The sequence below is a fragment of the Vombatus ursinus genome, unplaced genomic scaffold, assembly GCF_900497805.2.
Source record: "Vombatus ursinus unplaced genomic scaffold, bare-nosed wombat genome assembly UNPS02014870.1, whole genome shotgun sequence".
NCBI classification, from domain to species: domain Eukaryota; kingdom Metazoa; phylum Chordata; class Mammalia; order Diprotodontia; family Vombatidae; genus Vombatus; species Vombatus ursinus.
In genome coordinates, this window is record NW_020954648.1 from 4,174,133 (window position 1) to 4,196,128 (window position 21,996).

At 39.5% G+C, this 21,996-nt stretch overlaps 1 protein-coding gene across 1 annotated transcript in view; it reads left to right on the forward strand.

The window, feature by feature from the left end:
* Nucleotides 1-13,579, forward strand: part of LRGUK (leucine rich repeats and guanylate kinase domain containing) — a 131,155-nt gene extending 117,576 nt beyond the window's left edge. The window contains exons 19-20 of the mRNA XM_027842357.1: nucleotides 6,378-6,523; nucleotides 12,973-13,579. Coding sequence (XP_027698158.1) covers nucleotides 6,378-6,523; nucleotides 12,973-13,106 — 280 coding nt within the window. The 3' untranslated portion in view covers nucleotides 13,107-13,579. The remainder of the gene's footprint in view (nucleotides 1-6,377; nucleotides 6,524-12,972) is intronic.
* Nucleotides 13,580-21,996: the final 8,417 nt, after the last annotated feature.

Sequence of the window (21,996 nt, forward strand, 5' to 3'; positions counted from 1 at the left end):
CATTTAACACATAAAAATCAGGAGCCAATCTTATGCAAAAGAGGAAAGCATGCATTCTGAAATTAACAATGGCCACTTGCTTATAAGTTATAAGCGTTCAGTTTTGACAAAGAACTGAGTCCTAGAAATCAATTTATCCCATTAAAATAACAGGCCAAAGAAGTAGTGAACAAGGCTGTGGTTGCCAATCCTGCACTGCCCCCTGGAGGTTAGATCAGGGACCTGCAACTTCTCTGATCCAGAGAAGGTATCGATCAGGAGGTATCAATTTTTAATTGTTTGAAGACACCAGAACATGGAAATTCAAATATTTATTTTGTAGTAATAAACCAAACAGATAACCTAAAAGGCAGAAATAGGAATCATTATTGCCACTGTTCAAAATTAATTTTGCTGAATATATTGTTTAAAAAATGCTGAACCTAAGGGATGTTTTGCCTGTAAAATGTGTATGTCTCTGAATAGAGGGCACTTTATTTCACATCTTGTTCTTGTGACACTTTAGTTTTTCCTTCCACAAATCTGATGACGAAAAATAACTGTCCCCTTTAAATTCTAAAAACTCTGCACATTTACTAGACGAGGTAGAACCTGCCACTGTAATTAGTTAATTAGCATGCTGTAACAATGTTGAAACTGTAGGTCCCTGTGGATTTGTTAGTGATCTGTACTTGTACTGCCGTAGAGTAAACTGATGGGAATAGAGTGAGAGAATAAGAATATATAATAGGTTGCATTGGGAGTATCCATCCTCTGTCCCAGCCGGTGAAGAAGTAAGGCCTATAACTCCAGTAACTATGGAGCTGTGATGAGTTGTAACAGTCTGACCCTGTCCATGTGGCAATAAATGTGCCTTTCCACTCCACCGCATTTTTGTGTTTGACTTTTACAGCATTTTCATTTAATGTTGTCAGTAATATAGTGAGAAAATAACTCTAGGGAGGAAAAAAAATAGCTTGTTAAAGTGATCCATTTTCTGTGCTTCAAACCATGGCCCATTCTTTTACAAAAATGAAGGCCCAAAACATATATTTTAAAGATCCAGTGGAAATGTTCTCACTTGCCTATTGTCCTGCCTTCGGTATACCGGATTTATAAAACATCACTTCAGAGATGTGACCATGAAATCTGTGAATTTTTATGTGTGGTTGAATAAGAAAGTTCATCTTTAATGAACAATTTCATGTTTCAAAACATATGGAATAAAAGGCTGTGCAAGGCTGAAATACAATTGGCGTCATCCCTGGGGGAGGAGTGGCCATTGACTGGGCAAGAGTGAGTCTTGTCTGTGGGGTTGTGGTTCAGACCTAAAAGAGTGTTCAAAATCTATCCAGCGAAGTGTTTTTCAATTTGCTTACTCCTGTGCTGGGTGGTGACATCTCTAATCTAAACCATTTGGGCTAAGCAGTGGAGACTCCAACAGCCGGCTACCATAGATCACTTCTAGATGCTCTACTAGTTTCCCAGCAGGTTTTTCTGCTTTGGGAAGTAGGTGGTTAATCCCACACAGTCTCGGTAGTTGGGTATCCATTGATTTCAACTATTCATACTGGTGAGCATTTATTTGGAAATCTGTAACCGTTTCCTTAAGGAGAAGCACGCATGCAGTCCTGGTAGTATCAACTTAAAAATTCCTCTCCCAATCCTATGGGGAAAACTGATTTTTATCCCAGAGAACTGAACTCCAGGGAGTGAATGACCTCTTATGCAAACATACAGTCGGTTGCCTTCTCTCATGCAGATGTCGAAGTGTACAAAGTTAACAAGTTACTGATGCCTATGGGTATCTACTCCCGCTCCCCAGAAAAAAACCCAATTCCCTTTTGTCCTCCCATACATCTTGGCGGGGGAGGGAAACGGCATAAGTTCAAGGGGAGATGTATTCCTGTAATCCCAAATTGGAACTAGAAATTCACTTTCCCTTAGAAACAATGTTATCAATGTGTACTCTTTATAACCTAGGGTCCACAAACTTGTATTTTAAAAATATTTTGTTAACTGTATTACATTAAAACTGATTTCCTTTGTGATCCTCTATTTTTTATGCAATTAAAATCATTATTCTGAGAAGGGTTCCATAGACCTTACCATACTGAAAAAAGGGGTCCATGATACATAAAAGATCTAAAAAAAAACCATCCCAACCTTCTGATTTATGACATTTGTCTTTTTGGGAAAATATATTACCAGTTTACCACCAGTCATTAAGACTCTATTCCATCTCCATAGTTGGTACCTCCTCTCTGCCTTGGGAAGCTGCTAATGAATGTTTCTGCTTCTTCTGGTTGAGGGAGGAAGTTACTGTGACATTGCCCCAATCAAGCTTTCAAGACCTTTTCTTCTGAACTCACCCTTCCTCTCCAAAGGAAAATACCCCACCCTTTGTTCCTGGCAGGGTTGTCAGGGTGGTGGGTGAATTTCTTTCCATTCCAGTTCTGCTCCTGGACCGCTTGGGTCATTGGGTCATGTAAAATACATCAAAGCTTCAATAAGCCTCAAGGAGGCACCTGGGAACCCTTGAGGACATCAGACTTGACCAACTTTGCCCTGTATTACTGCTGCCACAGTAAGGGTTGCTCTCCTCCTCACACACTAGACATGTGTAGTGGATTTGCTCACCCAAAGAACAGACTAATTAGCAATCTGAAAGCGACATGGAAGAAAGGCCAGGGAAATGGAGACCAATGGAAAAAGAACTAAGCACAAAGATAAGGAGAAAGAGTGGCAAATAGAAGATATGTGACAATGACTAGTAGTAGTAGAAAAGGGGAATGACAGTGATAGACCTGACCAGGTGCATCACAGAAGAAATTTGGGAATCCCTCCGATGATTTGGGGCACCGGGTTTGTCAATTTATTCATAGAGACCCACCCAGTCGGTCTGATTCTGTCATAGCCTCAGTTCCCTTTAAATGATACTTTTTCACTTTTTTCTCCTAATGTTGGTTTCTCAGGAACGTTACTTCCATTTGTGACATTATTCCTATAAAATGACCTACCATTTTACAATATTGTTTCACCTAAAATCATGTTTCCATGGACACACTTAATGACATTGAATATCAGAATTGCTCTACTGAATATATGCTAACCTAATATTTGTTATATTTTGCTGAATAGATAATGCTCTAACTCTAGGTTTTAGTGGTGTAGGGCATAGGGTTGAATAGTCATTGACTCCAAGAGTTGGGCAGGTAGGTGGCACAGGGAATAGAGCTCTGGGCCTGGAGTCAGAAAGTCCTGAGTTCAAATTTGACTTCAGATACTTGTGACCCTGGGTAAGTCACTTAACCTTGTTTGCCTCAGTTTCCTCATCTGTAAAATAAGCTGGAGAAGGAAATGGCAAACCATTCCAGTATCTTTGCCAGGAAAACCCCAAATGGAGTCGTGAAGAGCCGGACATGACTCAACAACACCACACAGTGTATTTCCCGACCTTCAGTGGTATGCAAGATCAGGGAAGCTCTAATTATATCTGGTTTGCATTACCACAAAAGTATCTTCATTTTAATAACAGTAGTTGATGTTCACATAAGGGGGGATCTCAGTGGAGTCATTCAAATCACCTCAGTGTCGCTTAGCGTGATAATGCAGAATAGGGTAATTTGATTAATTGACTCAGTCTATCGCCACCAAAAATATAATTTTATCCAAGACCCAAAGGTCATAACTGAGTCTCCTCAGCCTATATGAATTTCTTTCCTGTGTAATGTCACTCCATTTCATCCGGCGGCTTTCTGTGTTTCTAAATTTTATCAAGGACTTTTTACATCTAGTCTAAAGCCTTCGCTCGGTTGGTTGACTGATTCAATAGAAGTGTGTTGGCCATATTCACACTTAGTTCATACTTTTGACTTGTTGATGGACTCACTGGAAGTATTCTCACCTGATAAGAGTATTAGGACTGAAGGGGTTATGGTGATTTGATTGACTCAGTTGACCCCCCCTCCAACCCTTATATTTATATAGTACTATAAGGCTTGCAAAGCTCTTAATAAATATTTTATTTCTCTTCATGACAAGCTTGGGAGTTAAGCACTGTTATTATCCCCAGTTGAGGCAGCCAGTGGATGCAGTGGATAAAGAGTCAGGCAGATCTGAGTTCAAATCCAGGTTCAGACACTTCCTAGCTATGCGACAGTGGGTAAGTCACATGCCCTCTGTTTGCTTCAGTTTCCTCATCTGTAAAATGGGGATAATAATATTACCTGCTTCCCAGGGTTGTGAAGATCGAATGAGTTAATAATTGTAAAGCATTTAGCACGATGCCTGGTACATAGTAAGTACTCCATAAATGTTAATAATTAATTTTATTGTTGTTGTCAAGAAGACTGAAACTTAGAGAGGTGACTCACCAGTTGTCATGTCTCTCCTGATTCTGAGTCTGGTGTTCCTTCCACCACGACACCAGGCTGACCCTTCATTCTCTGTGCTCCAGAAGTCACCTGGTTAATCATTCAAACTGTCTTCGAACAGGGCTCGCTTATCACGGAACTAGTTTTATGAAGTGCTTAAGCATCTATTTATGATTTAACAACCCAACCGAAGTACAAAGACTCAAGGTTGAGCTCGTCTTCTATGCCATGAATTTTGAAGTGGGAGAGACTTTGGAAGACTGAGTCAGCCCCTCCCCCACCCCACCCCATTCTACAGATGAGAGAGTAGTCCCAGAGAAATTAAAGAACTTGCCCACGCTCACTTGAGACGAAGTGACAGAAATAGCATTGGAACCTGGGTCCTCAGTCTCTCAATCCAATGTTGCTTTTACTGCCCCAACCTACTTCTCAAAGTGAAAGACGGACTATCTGGTGGGAAATGGTTTTGATGTGTTAGTCTTATTGTGAAATGCACTGATCTGCTTCCCTTTGTAAAGGTCTATTATCTCCTACATAAGAATCTCATAGCTTCCCATTGTTCCATCTAGTATCAAACCCCAAAGCTTCACCAGGAGGCCCCTGGACTGCCATATTCTCTCATTTCCTTCTCCAGACCACTCTCCACCATTCTTCAGGTTATCCTCTCTCACTTCAAAGCTCTTTCCCACAGTCATGGAGGCCAACCAATTACCTCAATCCCCTGAAATCTCACCTCCACCATGAAATTAAATGAGAGTGGATAAATCTGGAACCTAGGACAACAAAATACCCTCGTTCATAGGGTGTGGGTTAGATCCTCTAACTAGTCTCTGTCCTTGTTGGCATCTTCTGAGACAGAGTACCTCGCTCCTTAGATGGCAGAGAAGGGTGTAATGTAATTTATTCTACGTAGTATCCAGCAAAAGTATCATGCAAACAGGTGCTTAATTTTTTTTTTTTAATCATGGCCACTAAACAGCCTTGCAATAGCTAGGTTACTGAAGTCAACAGGAATGCTTTCTACAACAAAGGCGTCACTCTGTTCGAGTTGACCAGTTTTGGAGTGAAAACACAAGTTTGTATATAAACACAACAGTATTTACTTTTCTCTTTCCAGTTACAAATAAACGTTGTTGTTCTTGATTTTGAATCCTTTCAGCCATGTCTGACTTTTCATGACACCATTTGGGGTTTTCTTGGCAAAGATACTGTAGTGGTTTGCCATTTCCTTCTTCAGCTCATTTTACAGATGAGGAAACCGAAGCAAACAAGATTAAATGACTTGCCCAGGGTCACCAAGCCAGCTAGTTAAGTGTCTAAGGCCACATTTGAACTCAAGCCTTCCTGACTTAAGGCCCTTTACTCTATCTGCTGTACCACCTGCCTGCCCACAAATAAACATCCATCCATTCATCATTCAGCAAGCACCGAACCCTCCTGACCTTTGCCTCTTAGAATACTTTGCTTCCTCAAAGGCCCTACTCAAAAGCCACTCACTACACAAGGCTTTTCTAATTGTTCTCGTTGTGAGCTCCCCCCCTCCAAATTACCTTGTGTTTACTTTGAATTGATTTTGTATTCACTTAGATACAATCTTATATAGTGCCTCTATGCTGAGAGGCAGTGTGACATGATGGTTAGAGATCTGATCTTGAAACCAGGAAGACCTGGGTTCCAGTACTCTCTCTGACATCTACTGACTGTATGACCCTGGGTGAGTCTCTTGATCTATCAGTGCTCTAGGCAACTCTGTCTGACCATAAGTTTGCAGAGAAAGTACTGAACTGCGCTGGTAGAAGAAGTATCTTTACCTGGAAGTCCCTTACACCAATGAAATCTCAAGTCTAACCCCTATCTTTATATATGAAAATGTTGCTTTCCCCCAAGAGAATGTAAGCTCAGTGTTGTCCCTGTGTATCCAAAGATTAACAGTGCCTGGCACACAATAGGTGTTTAATAAATGCTTGTTGAATCAGTAAATTAACTCAATATAAGGGCACTCATTTTTCTTTTTCTTTTCAGTTACAGAGACTCATTTGCCACGTCTAAAGCTCCTGCATTATCATCATTTGCTCATTTCCCTAAAGAGGCATCTCACATGACTGACATCTCAAGTCCTATAAAATCAGATGTGTCAAAAGCTTTTCTTGCAGTAGAAACAACGAAAGGTACGAATTGCATCTCACATGATGGTTTTCCTTTGAACTTTTAAAATTCAAATGTATGTTTCAAATGAAACATACGAAATATGAAAATATGTTTCAAAAGCCAAAAGGATAAGAAATCAGGGGTCTAATGCTGTTGGTAGTTATTAAATCAATAAGTTAATAAACATTTATTAAGCACCTTCTATGTGCCAGGCACTGTGCTCAGTGATGGAATAAATAATCAGGGAATAGATACTTATTTTGGAGGTATTATTTGCTAGGCCTACATTCAGCAAAGGCCAAATGCCAAGCAGATCAGTCTTCCTAAGGCACAGTTCAACTTCTGTCACCACGTGATTCAATGCCTTCTATGACTCTCCATTGTCTAGGAAATGAAAACCAAACATTTTAGCCTGGCATTCGAGGCCTTCCATCACCTAGTTACAGCCCACCTCTTCAACCTTCTCCTATGCTTCCCTTCATGTTTACTATCCTCCAGTCCACCTGGCTTCCATGCATCTGATGAGCTCTTGTACCATCTCTGCCTATTGACATCCTACCCATCCTTTTCATACCTTTCTCAAATATCATCTCCTCCTTGAAGACTTCCCTGATCCCACTAGTCGATAGTGGCCTGTCTTTCATCTGATCTCATAGTCCTTTGTGCTCCGATAATTACTTATATTTATAATAGTGCCTTTAAGCATTTTACATGCATTTTTATTTGAAGTCCATATCATGGTCAGATCTATATTATATATGCACATATATATAACATATATATTATTTATCTTTTTACTCATTGGATTTTAAGCTTCTTGAGAAAAGATGCTATCTTATTTATCTTTATATTTTCCCCAGCTGTTTGATAAAAGACCGAATCAGTAAATGCTTCCATATAAGTTCTCTTTCTGTTATTCATCATGGCATGGAAGTAATCTTGAGCCCTTGAAGTCTGCACCCTTGGAATGAAAGGTCTGATAGTTTCAACCATTCTGGAAAAGCTTAGAGTACAGACCTGGTAACAAACATACCATGTTTCTTCTCTGAAAACCAACCCAGCTCAATACTGAGAAGCCTGACACCAGTAAATTGGTCACTAGGCAATGAATTATTTGGCCATAATAATCCTTGAAACAAAGAAAAATACATGATCTCCCTCAATCCTGTAGATCCCTTCTGCCTTTCCACTTGGGTAGTGAAGATGGCAGAGTGATGAAAAAGGAGGAAGAATGTACTAAGAATCACACGGGTTTTAGACCATCTTAAGATGCTCACCACAGTGCAATGTCTGCATTGATATACTGCTGTCAGATCTTAACCATGTTGACACTGGAATTCTTATTATAAAGGAAATAAAAAGACAAAAATAGAATAAACTCCTCCTTGAGGGAAGGAACTTTTTTTTGTCTTCGTATGCCTGAAATCTAACACACTGCCTTGAACATAGTAGACACAAACAAGTGTTTGTTGAATTGAGTGAGTTGAATCAAGAAGTCATGACTAAATGGAAAGATGGATCACAAGTTCTCCTTGTAAGGGGCAGCTAGGTGGCACAGTGGATAGAGCTCTTGCCTTGAAGTCAGGAGGACCTGAGTACAAATTCAGCCTTAGACACTTGACACTTACTAGCTGTGTGACCCTGGGCAAGTCGCCTAACCCCAATTGCCTCACAAAAGAAAAAACAAAACAAAACAAAAAACCAAGTTCTCCTTGTAATGGAAAATAAAGGACTTGCTTGAGTTGGTTTCATCAGGTACCCAAAGGCAACAAGAATCGTCCTATCTTGAGACTAACTGGGTCATTTTGCCTTGCAGTACTCATGATGGGTATAGCTGAAAAGATCGCCATGAAGATGATTACAGCTTATGTGCCAGCATCCATCTGTTTTGGAGGGACCAGACATAGCTAAATTCTATAAAGAACTCAACAAAATCCTCCTAACCAATTCAACCTACACATTGATAATTAGAAACTTTAATACAAATATGGACACAGGAAAGATGACAAAATACATATATGGTTTAGGATTAAGAAATGGAAGAGGCTGAAGACTTATAGACCAGAGGTGTCAAACTACTAGACACTTAGGTCACATTGCTGCTGGTAATACTCCCAGTATTGTCCAAACCATATTAAAATGTAATTGGGAAATATTTAACAAAATAAATAAAAATACAGTAGAACATAGCAAGTTAATGTGGTTTTCTAAATGACCATTTGGCGCCTGCAGGGTTCTTTATGTATAGTTTAGTGGTCCCATTTCCACTTGAATTTGATACCTTTTTTTGTAGACCACTTGAAAGCCTTAAGCTTTTTACTATGTTCAAGGAATGATGCTAAATATTGGGCATTGAAAACCCTAAACGAGACAGTCACTGTCCTCAAGGACCTCACATTTAAATGGTGGTGGGTATAATATGTACAAAAATAAGTATAATACAAATAATTTGAGGAGAGGGAGAAAGAGTACACACCAGCTACTAAAGGGACAAAGACTCTACTCAGAAGGTGCCTGAGATGAGTCTTGAAGGAAGTTAAGATTCTGAGAGGCAGAGATAAGGAGGAAGTACAATCTAGGCATGAAGATGTAAAAATGTGCAGAGGTGGCAGATGAACTGTTAAGTACAACAGTACTGCCCACAATCTTCAGTTCTCTAAGCTAAACATCACCAGTTCCTCTAAACAAACTTCATACATTATGATCTGAAAGCCTTCTAACAATATTAGTTGCCTCATTTGGACATGCTCTCTCTACCTTGTCAATGTCCTTCTGAAAGTATAATTTTCAGTGGAAAAACATGATATTCCAATTGCTGTCTGACCAGTACAGTAAGACTATCACTTTATTTGGTTTGAACATTATGACTCTCTTAATACAAACTGAAATTGAATTAGCTTTTTCAGCTGCCATATTGCCCTAAGATTGATATTGAATTTGTAGTTCAATAAAAAGCTCACATGGACTGTTTCATCTCCTATAGGCAAACTTTATTATTTGAAGGAAAATACAGAACTTTACCTTTACCCTAATGTAATTTAATTTAATGAGATTTGGCCATTGTTTTAACATTTTAAAATCTTTTAGGATTCTGACATCTCATCCAATATTTTAGCTATTCTTCCCAATTTTATGTCGTTTGCAAAACTGACGAGCGATGCCATCTATGCTTACATCCATGTTATTGATTAAAATGTTGAGAAGTACAGGACCAAAGACAGAGTCATTGGGGGATTCACTCGAAATATCTAAGTTGTCATTAATTCATTAGTAACTGGTCTCTTTGGATCCAGCTATTCAACCCATGCTGAATCCACTGTACTACAGCTTACTTAAGTCTCCATGTAACTCACTCCTCAACATTTTGTTTGTAAGGATAGTGTGAGATATTTTGTCAGAGGTGTTCCCGAAATACTGTTTTATTGTGCACACAGCATTCTTTTGATTTACCATTTACACCTACTCTGTGTAAGTAATCTAATTACTTAGTCAAAAAAGGAAGAAAGAAAAGATAGGGTTGGTCTGGCTCTTCTTGATCTCCACTTACATTTCTTTGTTACTATGTTCTTGAATTTTTCCAGGAATTGAAGAATCTTTAAGTTTCCCTCTTCTTAAAAAAAAAAAAAGTGGTGTGGGTGGCATTTCTTTGATTCTTTCTTGATTCCTACAACCTTTCTTTCATTCTCTATCATTTTTCAAAGATCTCTCTCTGACACTTTTCTTAGTATTCTAGGATGTCGCCCATCTCGGCCTGGAGGCTTTTACATGTCACCAGTTTAGACCTGGTAACAAATTGTCACCATCTTTTCAAATAGCTCAGGTTTCGACTCCCCCTTAACCATTTTTGTCCTCTCTTCCCCCGTCCAAAGATCATTTTGCTTAGAAGATAAAAGTAAAGTAAAAATGGATAGTTCTGCTTTCTTGCAGTCATCCATTGTTCCCATTCAGCCAGGTCAATGTTTCTATCCCCTCCTTGATCTGCATCTCACCTTCAATATCTTACTGGCTTTTTTTTTTTTTAAGAGCCCTTTTCCTAGTGTCTTGAGCAATTATCACCAAATTCCCTCATTCTGGGTGTCAGCACTCCTAACATTATCTTGTTAGGACCACTCTTACGTTCAAGTTTCATTACTTTCCTTTGCCCCCATTGTTTTAAAATTTTGAGTTGATCAATGAGCCCCAATTAGTCTCTTTAAATAATTTTCCCCTTTTTCCTCTCCATTAATTTTTTTGGGATCCTTCAGAATTTTATTCTAGAGAGATTTCCAGCCACCTGTTCACATCCTCATTCTCATTTTCTCTTCTAAATCCTTTACCTTAAATGTGGGCGACAATCATGAGAGCACTGCCCATATCCATAACATCTTCAGTTCCTTACTCAGGACTTTGCAGTCCATAGCAATGCTTTCTGGATATTCTTTGGTGGGATCATTTGCCTGCACATGAATTACAAATAGCGTAGGCAGGTGTTTGGGATATGCACCCCAGGGAGAGAGCAGACATCTTTTTTATTTCTGTCAAGTTTACAAAGAGCTTTTTGTTAGTTTTAGCAGTCACCGATTGCTGCCTGTTTCATCTTTCTCCAACTTTTACTGGTAAGACCCTGATGACACTCATGGATCGACATCAGCAACCCTCCAAGGCCAGGAAGCCATGTCCTCCTGGGAGGCTCCTGTTCTGCCTTCTCAGGAACAGGCTTGTGCCTATTACTATGGCTTAGCTTTGAGTGTTCAGTAAATGGTCCTTCCTTTGCTTCTTCTTCTTATAGTCTCCTACATTCTGGCCTTCTGACACAGCTTATGATTCCCCTTTCCCTTCTGAAACTTTTTCTTCTTTCTTTTCTCCCTGAAACACTTTTTCCATTTTTTTTCCCCCAGAGAAGGCTTAACTTTTCCATTATAACCTGAAGAGTAGCCATGTTGTTCTCTAGGATGAAGAATTCTCTCTTCTTTACACAGGCAGCTAGGGGATGCCACATTGCATAAGAGCACTGGGCCTGGAATCAAAAAGACATGAGTTCAAATCCAGCCTCAGACACTTGCTAGCTGTGTGACCCTGGGCAAGTCATTTAACTTCAGTTTCCTCAACTGTAAAATGGAGGTAATGATAATACCTACTTCCCAGGGTGGTTGTGAGGTTGAAATAATGTTTTTTTTTTAAAGCAATTAGCATAGTGCCTAGCACATAGTAGTAGGTGCTACAGAAACATTTATTTCTCTTCCTCCTTACACATCCATGGTTACTTTCTGGTAGTTCACAGGAACTCTCTGAGGGGTCACCAGATGATGTACCTTGCCCACCATATTTGCTAGAAGTGGGTTCTTCAGTCTTTTGTCATTTTTGCTGGTAGTCCTTATGGCTAAATATGGTGGTAAACTGCCCATTTTCCACATCTGTTAGCTCAACTATAAACTTGAACAAGGTTTATTTTCCTACCTTTTCTCACAAGAGGTTCCCTTTATCAGCTGCCTTTGATTGGCAATTAGTATTTTTCTACCATACCCTTATGGAAAGAAAGTTACTCTGGTCTGTCCCCTGGGCCAGGGTCTAAAGCAAGAACTTAATTACCATCAGGGGTGCAATTGAAATCAACCTAGTTATCCATGGGTATTCTTCTCTTCCCATTGAAACTTGTACCTCCTTGCTCCCCTACTTTCAGCTTCTCACCTGAGATAGAACCCTGATCCTTTCATAGCTCTCTAAATTATAAAGGTATATCAGAACTCTTACCTTTATGAACAGAAATAGGAACAAGAGGGTGAAGCTACAGCAAAGAAGATTTCAGATTGATATGAAGAGAAGTCTCCTTGCAATTATAGCTTTCAGAAGTGGGAATGGGAGGTTGTCCTGGGAGCTGGTATGTTCACCCTCCCTGGAGATTTCCAGGCAGAAGTTTGGAAGAACATCACCTTGTCAAGGATGCTGCAAAGAGGACCCCTGTCCAAGTAGAGGTTGGATTAGAATGGCCTCCAGGGATGCTTCCACTCTGAGATCCTGGGATTCTGTGATCTTCCCAGTCCTGTACAAATGTTCCCGGTGGCTATATCAATCACTGAGGAAGAGCTTCGAAGGTACATGTTTCTAGAAAAAAGGTTTAGAAGGAGGGGAAGGGATTGAGGGAAAAGAAAAGGGATCAGGGCATTGGCACATTCCATTGGATGCCCCTAGGGGACAGAATGAATGGTGCTGAAGAACTGGACCTTAACATCTTTCTGAAGGAGAGTAACCCTTTAGCCTATGTCTGAGCAAATGCCTAAATACCCTCTGGAATAATCCATTCCTACGTGCACATGATGACTTCCACATGTGTTCATTGCTATTTAACTCAGTTTTTATTTATGCTTCACAGTTAGCTTTGAAAGAATCTAGAATTCCTTCAGACTAGTAAAACCCTCCTTTTCCTCATCCTGCATACTGATGTGGGTTAAATATGTGTTTGTGTTTTGGTTTTTTTTTTTCGTTTTTACAGAACAGTTAATTAAACCTTCATTTGAATCATCTGAGAGAAAGCTCAGAGTAAGACCCACCGGATACCAATCCACCATCCAGCCAGGTTCCAACACCAAAGTCATCCTCCCTCCCATACCACAATGCCGAAAATAGGCCAGTGCCGAATGTCTGCCTTCAAGAGGAAAAAATTGCTTCGCTCATGCCCAAGCCTTCTATCTAACCTGGCTACTGATTCTAACTTTATCTTCCCCAGCCAGATGCCTACAAAAGAATGCTCCATGTGCCTTTAGTACTCTCAATCAGTCTCTTTATAACTCTCTGAATAGCTTCTGTCTTTTCAAAAGAAAAATGTGATTTATTTTTAGCTTCAAAAAATGACATTTCAGTTTTCTCCATAGCTATAAATGATTTTCCCAGCTGTTTCTTGCTTTGAAATGTCACAGAGAGCAGAAATCTCCTAAGATCCATGTGATGATATGTTCATGGTGATTTTAAAATATTTTTAGAACTACACTTAGGGGCCAGCCTTAAGATTTTCTACTTGCCCTTTTGTAATATTGGTAGATATTCTATAATAAATTATTGTCCTGTTTAGATTAAGAAAGGATTGGGGAATTATACATTATTTGTGGCTAACATGCACCAACTATCTCTTTCAAAGGTAATCATCTTTGCAAAAAAAATATATATTTAAAAGTTTAAAGTATTAATGTGAATTTCTTCAATCTGATTTTTATTTTAAGTTGTAACCATTATTTCCTTGAATTGCTTCAACAATATTAGGAAATAAAGAAAATGTTAGTCCCTTCTGTTTCAAGTTAGACACTTCTTGTCATTAGCTAAATATTGTGATCTAGTAGAAATGGTTTTCCAACCCGTGTTAATCTTCATGACTATTAGAAACAGAGGGAAACCTTATCTTTACAGCAAAAATCTAGGTAGTAACAGAGAGATTCCATTGGCTTTTATTTTTCCAAATCTCTTCTAAAAATTGTTTTTCAATTACAACTCATTGTTTCTTTTGTGTTCTTGATTAGAGATCATCCACTTAAGAGTTGGAATCACATTTCACTTAGATTTGAAGCTTAATGGCATGGATCCTTCTGGGCTTTGTAAAACAGATTATGTTGTTAGCAGTACACAAGTTTTCATAACATTTTTAACTGTTCCCCACACTTAGATTAAACTTTATGTGAGTCCTGACCAAAATTCTCAGTAGGATCCATTATATTAACTTTGCTCATCATCATTAAATCAAATTAGTAATAGTTAGAGAAATCATGGTAATGGTGCTGGCCTTCAACCAAGAAGACCCAAGTTAAAGTTCAGTTTAGGACACAGACTAGCTTTGTGACGTTGGGCAGGCAAATCTCAGTGTCCCAGGCAGTGCGTTAAAAGTTGCAGAATTTTTGGCAAACAACTTCAGTTGCAAATCTGAAGTAGTAAAGAAAATTTCCTTATCTTAACAAAGCCATAGGGCCATCCCCATCGGTGCAAATTACACTAATTCTAGTGTAATTTTATATTTCATGCTTCGCTACAGTTTCCTATTGATGCAAGTGGTGACAAATACCAAAGAATTTCAAGAATTCAGTTGTGAATAATTGTTTTAGTTAAAATAAAATTGGCTTATATGACATTCTATCAATTGAAAATCTATTAAACAGCATTTCCCGTATTTCACCAACACCATAAAAATCGATGTTCATGATGATGTCCCCAAGGCACAGCAAGCTTCTGAAAGACCTTCACAAAGCACATTTGGGCCCAATATATAAAAAAAAATAATATCCTAGCAATTAAAGCTGTCTCGAAATGGAATGAACTACCTTATAAAGTAGTAACTTCCCTTTCACAGAAGGTCTTCAAGTCAGGGCTGGATGACCACTTATTGGAAACATTATAAATGGGTAAAAATTAGACCTTTAATTTCCCACAATTCTGTGTTTCTGAATAATCAAAGAGAAATGATGAAATTGTGTTCAATACGGTTTCATTATTAAATGGATTTTCTGGTATCCTACTTCTTTGAAAATTGATCATCTATATGTGGTAATTCACACCATATTTAATAAACATTTATTAAGCCTTACTTTGTATAAGGCACTATGACAGATGCAATATAGACCTTGCTCTCAGGAAACTTCCAATATATGAAAGTTGAACATAAGTGTAATGGAACGATCTGCGAACTCTGAGAAATTGAAGGATCACCTTCATTTGGGGATACCAGTTAAGGTTTCATGAAAGAAGTAGTGTCTGACTAGAGACTTGAAGAGAGAGAGGGACTTCAACAGACTGAAATGAGGGCAAAGTCTAATCCAGGTTCTGAAGATGGCAAATAGCCAAAGAGATGAGAAAGGACGTCATGAGGATGGGGGAAAGAGAGGAGTCTAGTCTGACTGGAGGAGGAAGGCAAAAGAGAAGATTGAAGCCAGATAGTGGAGGCCCTTGCGTTCAGGGTCAGCAGTTCATATTTCATTTGGCATAAAGGACCTACTAAAAGTTTTTAAGTAGAGACATGATCAGAGCAAGGCACTGGGGAGCAAGAGCATAAAGAATGGGTTAGAAGGTAAGGAGACTGGAAGCAAGAAGACCGGTTATAATAGTATTATAATAGACTTGATGAGAAGAGATTAGAATTGAATTCGAGTATTTGCAGTGAAAAGATGATTTGGATAGAGGCAGATCAAATAGCACTTGGTTGCTCATTGGATATGTGTTGTGAGGGAAAAGAGTCAAAGATGGCTTCTGATTATGGGCCTGGTAATTGGGAGGATGGTGATATCATAAGAAAGAAATGAAATGTGGATGTGTTTGGTTTGTCATGTCTGTGGACATTCATATGGAGCTATCCCATGGGAAGCTGAAAATGGAGGACTGCTCAGCTTTTTCCTATTTGCCCATACTAAGTTGGTTGGTTACCCTGGTAGCTACTGAGATGTGTGTGTGTGTGTGTGTGTGTGTGTGTGTGTGTGTATTTGTGTGTTTGTGTATGCTCTTACCGTTTACAGCACACTCTCTTGGGTTCTTCTGACTCCTTAATTAAGTGCATTGCTTAACACCAAAGAGATTCTACCAAGTCTTTTTGTTCTTTATACTCATGATTGATGTTTTCAAAGGTGGCCTAGGTACATTTGTAAAAGGCTCCTGCTCTCTGTTTTCTTTAATATAGAAGTCTATAGACCTTAAACAATTGTAAATTTAGAATGCAAAATTCTGGGCAGGTCTGGCTGCTTGGAACTATCACAAATGTGGCTTCGTCTCTCACAACCAGGACCAATATTGAGGGGCCAACCATGACCACCAACTGACAAACGATTGCTGCTAACAGGACAGGAAGTCCAACCTGTCTGATGTAGTGGGGCACCCTGAGGGAGGGACAGGAGAGGCAGCAAGTGCCACGCAAGTAAAACCACCACCACTACCTTGACCATCATCTCCCCTCAGAACCTGATGGATGCAAACCAAGACCCTGAATCCAAGAACCTTGGGAATAGGAATGCTTTCAGTCTAGCATCCACAGCAATCATCCTAAGAATCGACTCCTGTGGAGACGCAGCCCAGCAACTGCTCCAGCAGGTGCTACAGTCACATCGACTGAAGACCCAGAAGAGAGTTCTGGACACCAAAGTGGTTGGCCCTGTCAAGCGGTTCAACACTGAAAATGGATATGGTCTTACCAATGGAAATGAGATGAAAAAAGAGGCATTACCATCTGCTTTGTCCTCATCCCCTAAGGACCATGAGGATTTTCCATTTGACTTGTAGCTGAAACCTGCCATGTGCCTTGGTTCCCTCTTAGAATGTGAGTCTCTTGAGAGCAGGACTGACTTTTTTTTCCTATTTGTATCCTCAGCACTTAGCACAATGTTTTTGCATATCGAAAGGGACAAATAAATGCTTCATTAATTCATTCATCTGCAACAAACAATTCTCCAAGGGTTTGAAAGCACTTCATGCTCTCTTCTTTGCTTTGAAACAATAACTGAAGAATCAACATTCAGTTTTGAGGGCCATTTTTGGAAGCCTATTGACAATCTGTACAGTGATCAGAGCAGTGAAAGGAAGTGGAAATATGGTCACCTGAAGATCAGCCAGAGAACTGAGCATGTTCTACCTCCATAACCGAAGACTTTGTGAGCACAGGATAGGTGTCAGCAAGTATTTTAAGGGCTCTCATGGAAAAGGGATTTATTTTCCTTGGCCAAAAAGAACGGAACTAGGAACAATGGGTAGGTGTGGCAACGAGGCAGATTAAAGTTTGAAATAAGGAGAAGCTTCCTAACAGTTAGAGCTATACCAGAGAAATGGACTACCTGGGGAAGAAGTTGGTTCCTGCTCCCTGGAAATCTTATATTGGAAGTAGCATAGTCATTCGTTGAGAATGTTGTAAAAAGAGATTCCTGCTTAGGACCAGATCAGATGACCTTAGAAGTTGATAGAATCAGTGAGAATTTTAGAACTAGAAGAAACTTTAAAAGTCACCTAGTATGACCTTTCTGACTTCTCCAGAACACATTTGACTCAGTTGACTACTCAATGCTCTTTCCTCTCTGGAATTTCATGATACTCATCTCTCCTGGTTCTCCTACGTCTCTCAGTTACATGGTCTTTTGACTAGGGACTTTTCTTTCTTTTCCCCTTTCTTCTCCCACTCCCAACAGCCATTTCTAAACCATTGTCCTGCTCTACCTGACATGCCTATAACCATAGTTCTCCGAGGATGCTATGTGATTTCTCTCTCTAGTCTCAGTATTGGCATAAATGTGTACAACTCAGCAAATCTTTCTCAGGTTATCTCTTGGCTCTGAAGCATAGAAGTGCCTGGGGCCAAAACAGATAGAACCTTTATGATCCAAAAAGCCATATATATGAAGCTCGCATTTGCATGATGGCTTTTTAATGCTGTTTCTTTCATGGGAGGGAGCAGGGACTCCTTGGTACTTAGGCAACATTTTTTCTTCTGTTTGCTTTAGAAAAATTATTGAGAAACATATTATTCTAAATGATCAAAAGTATCATTAACAGCAGACCACTCATCTTTGTTCCAAGAGGCAGTGAACATGTACCACCAGACAACCGACAATTTTTTCTGGACAAACATTAAAAAAGGGCCTATTGATTGATTAGTTGTGATAAAAAAAATGTACTACTACTATAACCAAGATAGCTAGGTGTCCAAGTGGATAAAGCACCAGACCTGGAGTCAGGACGACCTGAGTTCAAATCTGGCCTTAGACACTTACTAGCTTTGCGACTCTGGGCAAATCACCTAACCCTGTTTGCCTCAGTTTTCTTATCTGTAAAATGAGCTGGAAAAGAAAATGGCAACCCACTTCCACTATCTTTGCCACAAAACCCCAAACAGGGTCACAAACAGTTGGAAATGACTGAGCAGTAATACAGGTCACTGTAGAGCAAAGTTGGCTAGCTGTCAGGCTCTCCTTTTTGCTCCCTTCTCCCTTCTGGAAAAAGGAGGAGTTGGTTCTTCCCAGACCATCCCTATCTTCTCTTACACTGGGCCAACTCAGGGAATAATATTCCCTTTGGTCCCCACCCTCGCCATCTTCCCTCTCCTTAATTCTAGATTGAGTTTTTGTTTTTGCCTGGGGCTCCCATATTCGAAATGAGTCAGCCTTGACTGGGCTTGTGTTTTTTAGGCTTCAGGCAAATTGACTTAAATCTAGGTGCGTTCTTTCTCATATTTTAAAGAAAGCTTATTAATACAGGTTATTAGTAAAATCATAATAGCCTCCAGATCAGAATGAATTCTCCTTCATCAGGACAGTATTTGGTACCATTACATATATACGGGGGCAGCTAGGTGGCTCAGTGGCCTGGAGTCAGAAAGATATGAGTTGAAATCTGGCCTGAGACACTTCCTAGCTCTGGGACTCTGAGCAAGTCGCTTAATCCTGTTTGCCTCAGTTTCCTCATCTGTAAAATGATCTGGAAAAGAAAATGGCAAGTCACTCCATTATCTCTGCCAAGAACACTCCAAATGGGGTCATGGAGAGTTGGACACAACTACTTACATGCATACATATGTAAATGCATATTTTATATATATATATATACACACACACACACACACATATATATATATATGCACACATATATATGTGCATATAGTTGTTGTTCAGTCATTTCAGTTGTGTATGAATCTCTGTGACCCCATTGGGGGGCCAGGTGGGGGTGGTTTCTTGGCAAAGATACTGGAGTAGTTTGCCATCTCCTTCTCTAGCTCATTTTACAAGTGAAGAAACTGAGGCAAACAGGGTTAAGTGACTTGCCCAGAGTCACACAGCTAGTAAGTACTTGCCAGATTTGAACTCAGGAAGAGGAGTCTTTTTGATTCCAAGTCCAGTGCTCTACCCACTGTACCACCTAGCTGCCCATATATATGTTATATACATATACATATATACACAAATGTACATGTACATATGTGTATATACAGACACATGTGTGTATGTATGCGTGTATGTGTGTGTGTGTATAAACACTGGTTAGTGTACATAGACATAGGGAGAGAAAGTTGAGAGGGATTTTCAAACTTTCAGGGCTGTTTCTCAGGGGCCATCATTCAATAAGCTCTGTGTGAGTTCTTTGTTTCATTGGGAGGCTACCCCAAGCTTAGCTAAGTCCTTACACTAAGTCCTCAGTCCCAGTACACACACTCCAAGAGGTCCTCAGGGACATAAATGCTGTGGCCATGACATGCTTTTTTTCTTGTTGCCGCTCAGCTCCCAGCCTGTCTCCTCTCTTTCTCCATTATCTCAATCACCACTTCAAAAGGTCCCACTAGATGGAAAACTCTAGCCTCCAGCTAAGGGTCCATGATGCATCCCTAGTCTCTTGCTGGGTTAGGAAGACTATGAAAGTCAAGCTCCTTAACTGGCCTGTGGACACTTCCTCTTCCATTTGCAAGAGTCAGCTTCTCTCAAAGGCTCTCAAAGGAATGGCTAAACAAGTAGTGGTATATGATTGTGATGGAATATTACCATGCTGTAAGAAATAATGAGCAAGTTGATTTTAGAAAGACATGGAAAGATTTGCATGAACTGTTGCAAAATGAGGTTGTGTGTGCATGTTGTGATGGAACCAATGGATGCTTACCCCCCCCAAAAAAAAATTCCTGTTACCACCAGTTCCTGACACCATTTTTCATCCTTATGGAACTGAGCACTGACTTCAGGATGAAACCCAGATGGAACCCTAAGAGGCTCATAGCTTTCTGATGGCTCATTTGATTTGCCCAAACCTTTTTTCCTGTTTGATCATTTGCTCATAGTGACACATTTAAACAGGTGTGTGTGTGTGTTTCTTTCTTTGAGTTTATTGTTAGTGATAGTTTAAAAAGAAAATTAAAAAAAAAAGAAAAGAAAAACAATTATTTTCCTTTCCTTCTACATGGTATAGGGAGGCTACTTGCCAGTGGGTAGAAATATTCCCCCAAATCACCATCCTTTTTTTTGTAAGGAGAGGGAATAAGGGCACCTAGGTGGCACAGTGGGTAGAGTGCTGGATCTGAAGGCAAGAAGACTCATCTTCCTGAGCTCAAATCTAGCCTTAGACACTTACTAGCAGTGTAACCCTAGGCAAGTCACTTAACCCTGTTTGCTCTAGTTTCCTCAACTGTAAAATGAGTTGGAGAAAGAAATGGCAAACCACTCCAGTATCTTTGCCAAGAAAACCTCAAATGGGGTCATAAAGAGTCAGGCATAACTGAAAAATGACTCAACAGCAACATGGAGAGAGAATGAGGGTTAGGCAAAAATGCAACATAGAATATAAAAGTGATATGTTGTTCTGGTCCAGAATAATGGGATTTCATGATGATGCAGAGGAGCCTTTAGATATGGTTTCCAGGGAGAAGGTCCTGAGCAGTGTGATTTTGTGTAAAGAGCACTGCACTGGGAGGCAGGAGATCTGGGTTCTAATCTCAGTTCTGACAGAAACCATTTTTTTGATCTTGGGTAAGTAAGTCTTCTCTGGGGTTTCAGTTTCCTCATCTTTGAAATGAGGGGGCTGATTTAAATAGCTTCTAAGATCCCTTTCAGCTCACATTCTACAACTTTATGACATCAAATGCTGATGGTGGTGGTGTATAATAATAGAGGTAATGTGGCATAATTCACCCTTTTGGGGTCATAGACCCCTTCACTAGTCTGGCAAGCCTATGGATCCTTTCTCAGAATAATGTTTTTAAATGCATGAAATAAAATACAATGAATTACAAAGGAAACCAAAGGCTAGTGAATATAAAGATGCATTTTAATAATATTTTATTTTTCCCCAATTACACATAAAAACAATTTTTAACATTTGTTTTTTTAAATTTTTTACTTCCAAATTCTTTCCCTCCCTTCACTGCCCCTCCCTCAGAGAGTAAGCAATTTTATATAGATTATACATATGCAATCATACAAAACATATTTGCATGTTATTCATGTTGTAAAAGAAAACACAGACCTCTCCCCCTCCCCAAATAAGCGAAAAATAATATGCTTTCATCTGCATTTAGATTCCATTAGTCCTTTCTCTGGAGGTGGATAGCATTTTTCATCATGAGTCCTTTGGAATTGTCTCTGATCATTGTATTGCTAAGAATAACTAAATCATTCACAGTTGACTATCATACAATATTGCTGTTACTGTGCACGGTGTTCTGGTTCTGTTCACTTCATTTTGCATCAGTTCATATAAGTCTTTCCATGTCTTTCTAAAATTAACTTGCTCATTATTTCTTACAGCATAGTAATATTCCATCACAATCATATACCACAACTTGTTCAGACATTCCCCAATTGATGAACATTCCCTCAATTTCCAATTTTTGGCCACCACAAAAAGAGCTGCTATAAATATTTTTATACAGATTAAGTCCTTCCCCTCTCCACACCCCTATCCCTGGTCCTTTTTTATCCTCTTTGGGATACATACCTAGTAGTGGCATTGCTGGGTCAAAGGGTATGCACAGTTTTATAGCCTTTTGGGGAGAGTACCAAATTGCTCTCCAGAATGGTTGGTTCAGTTC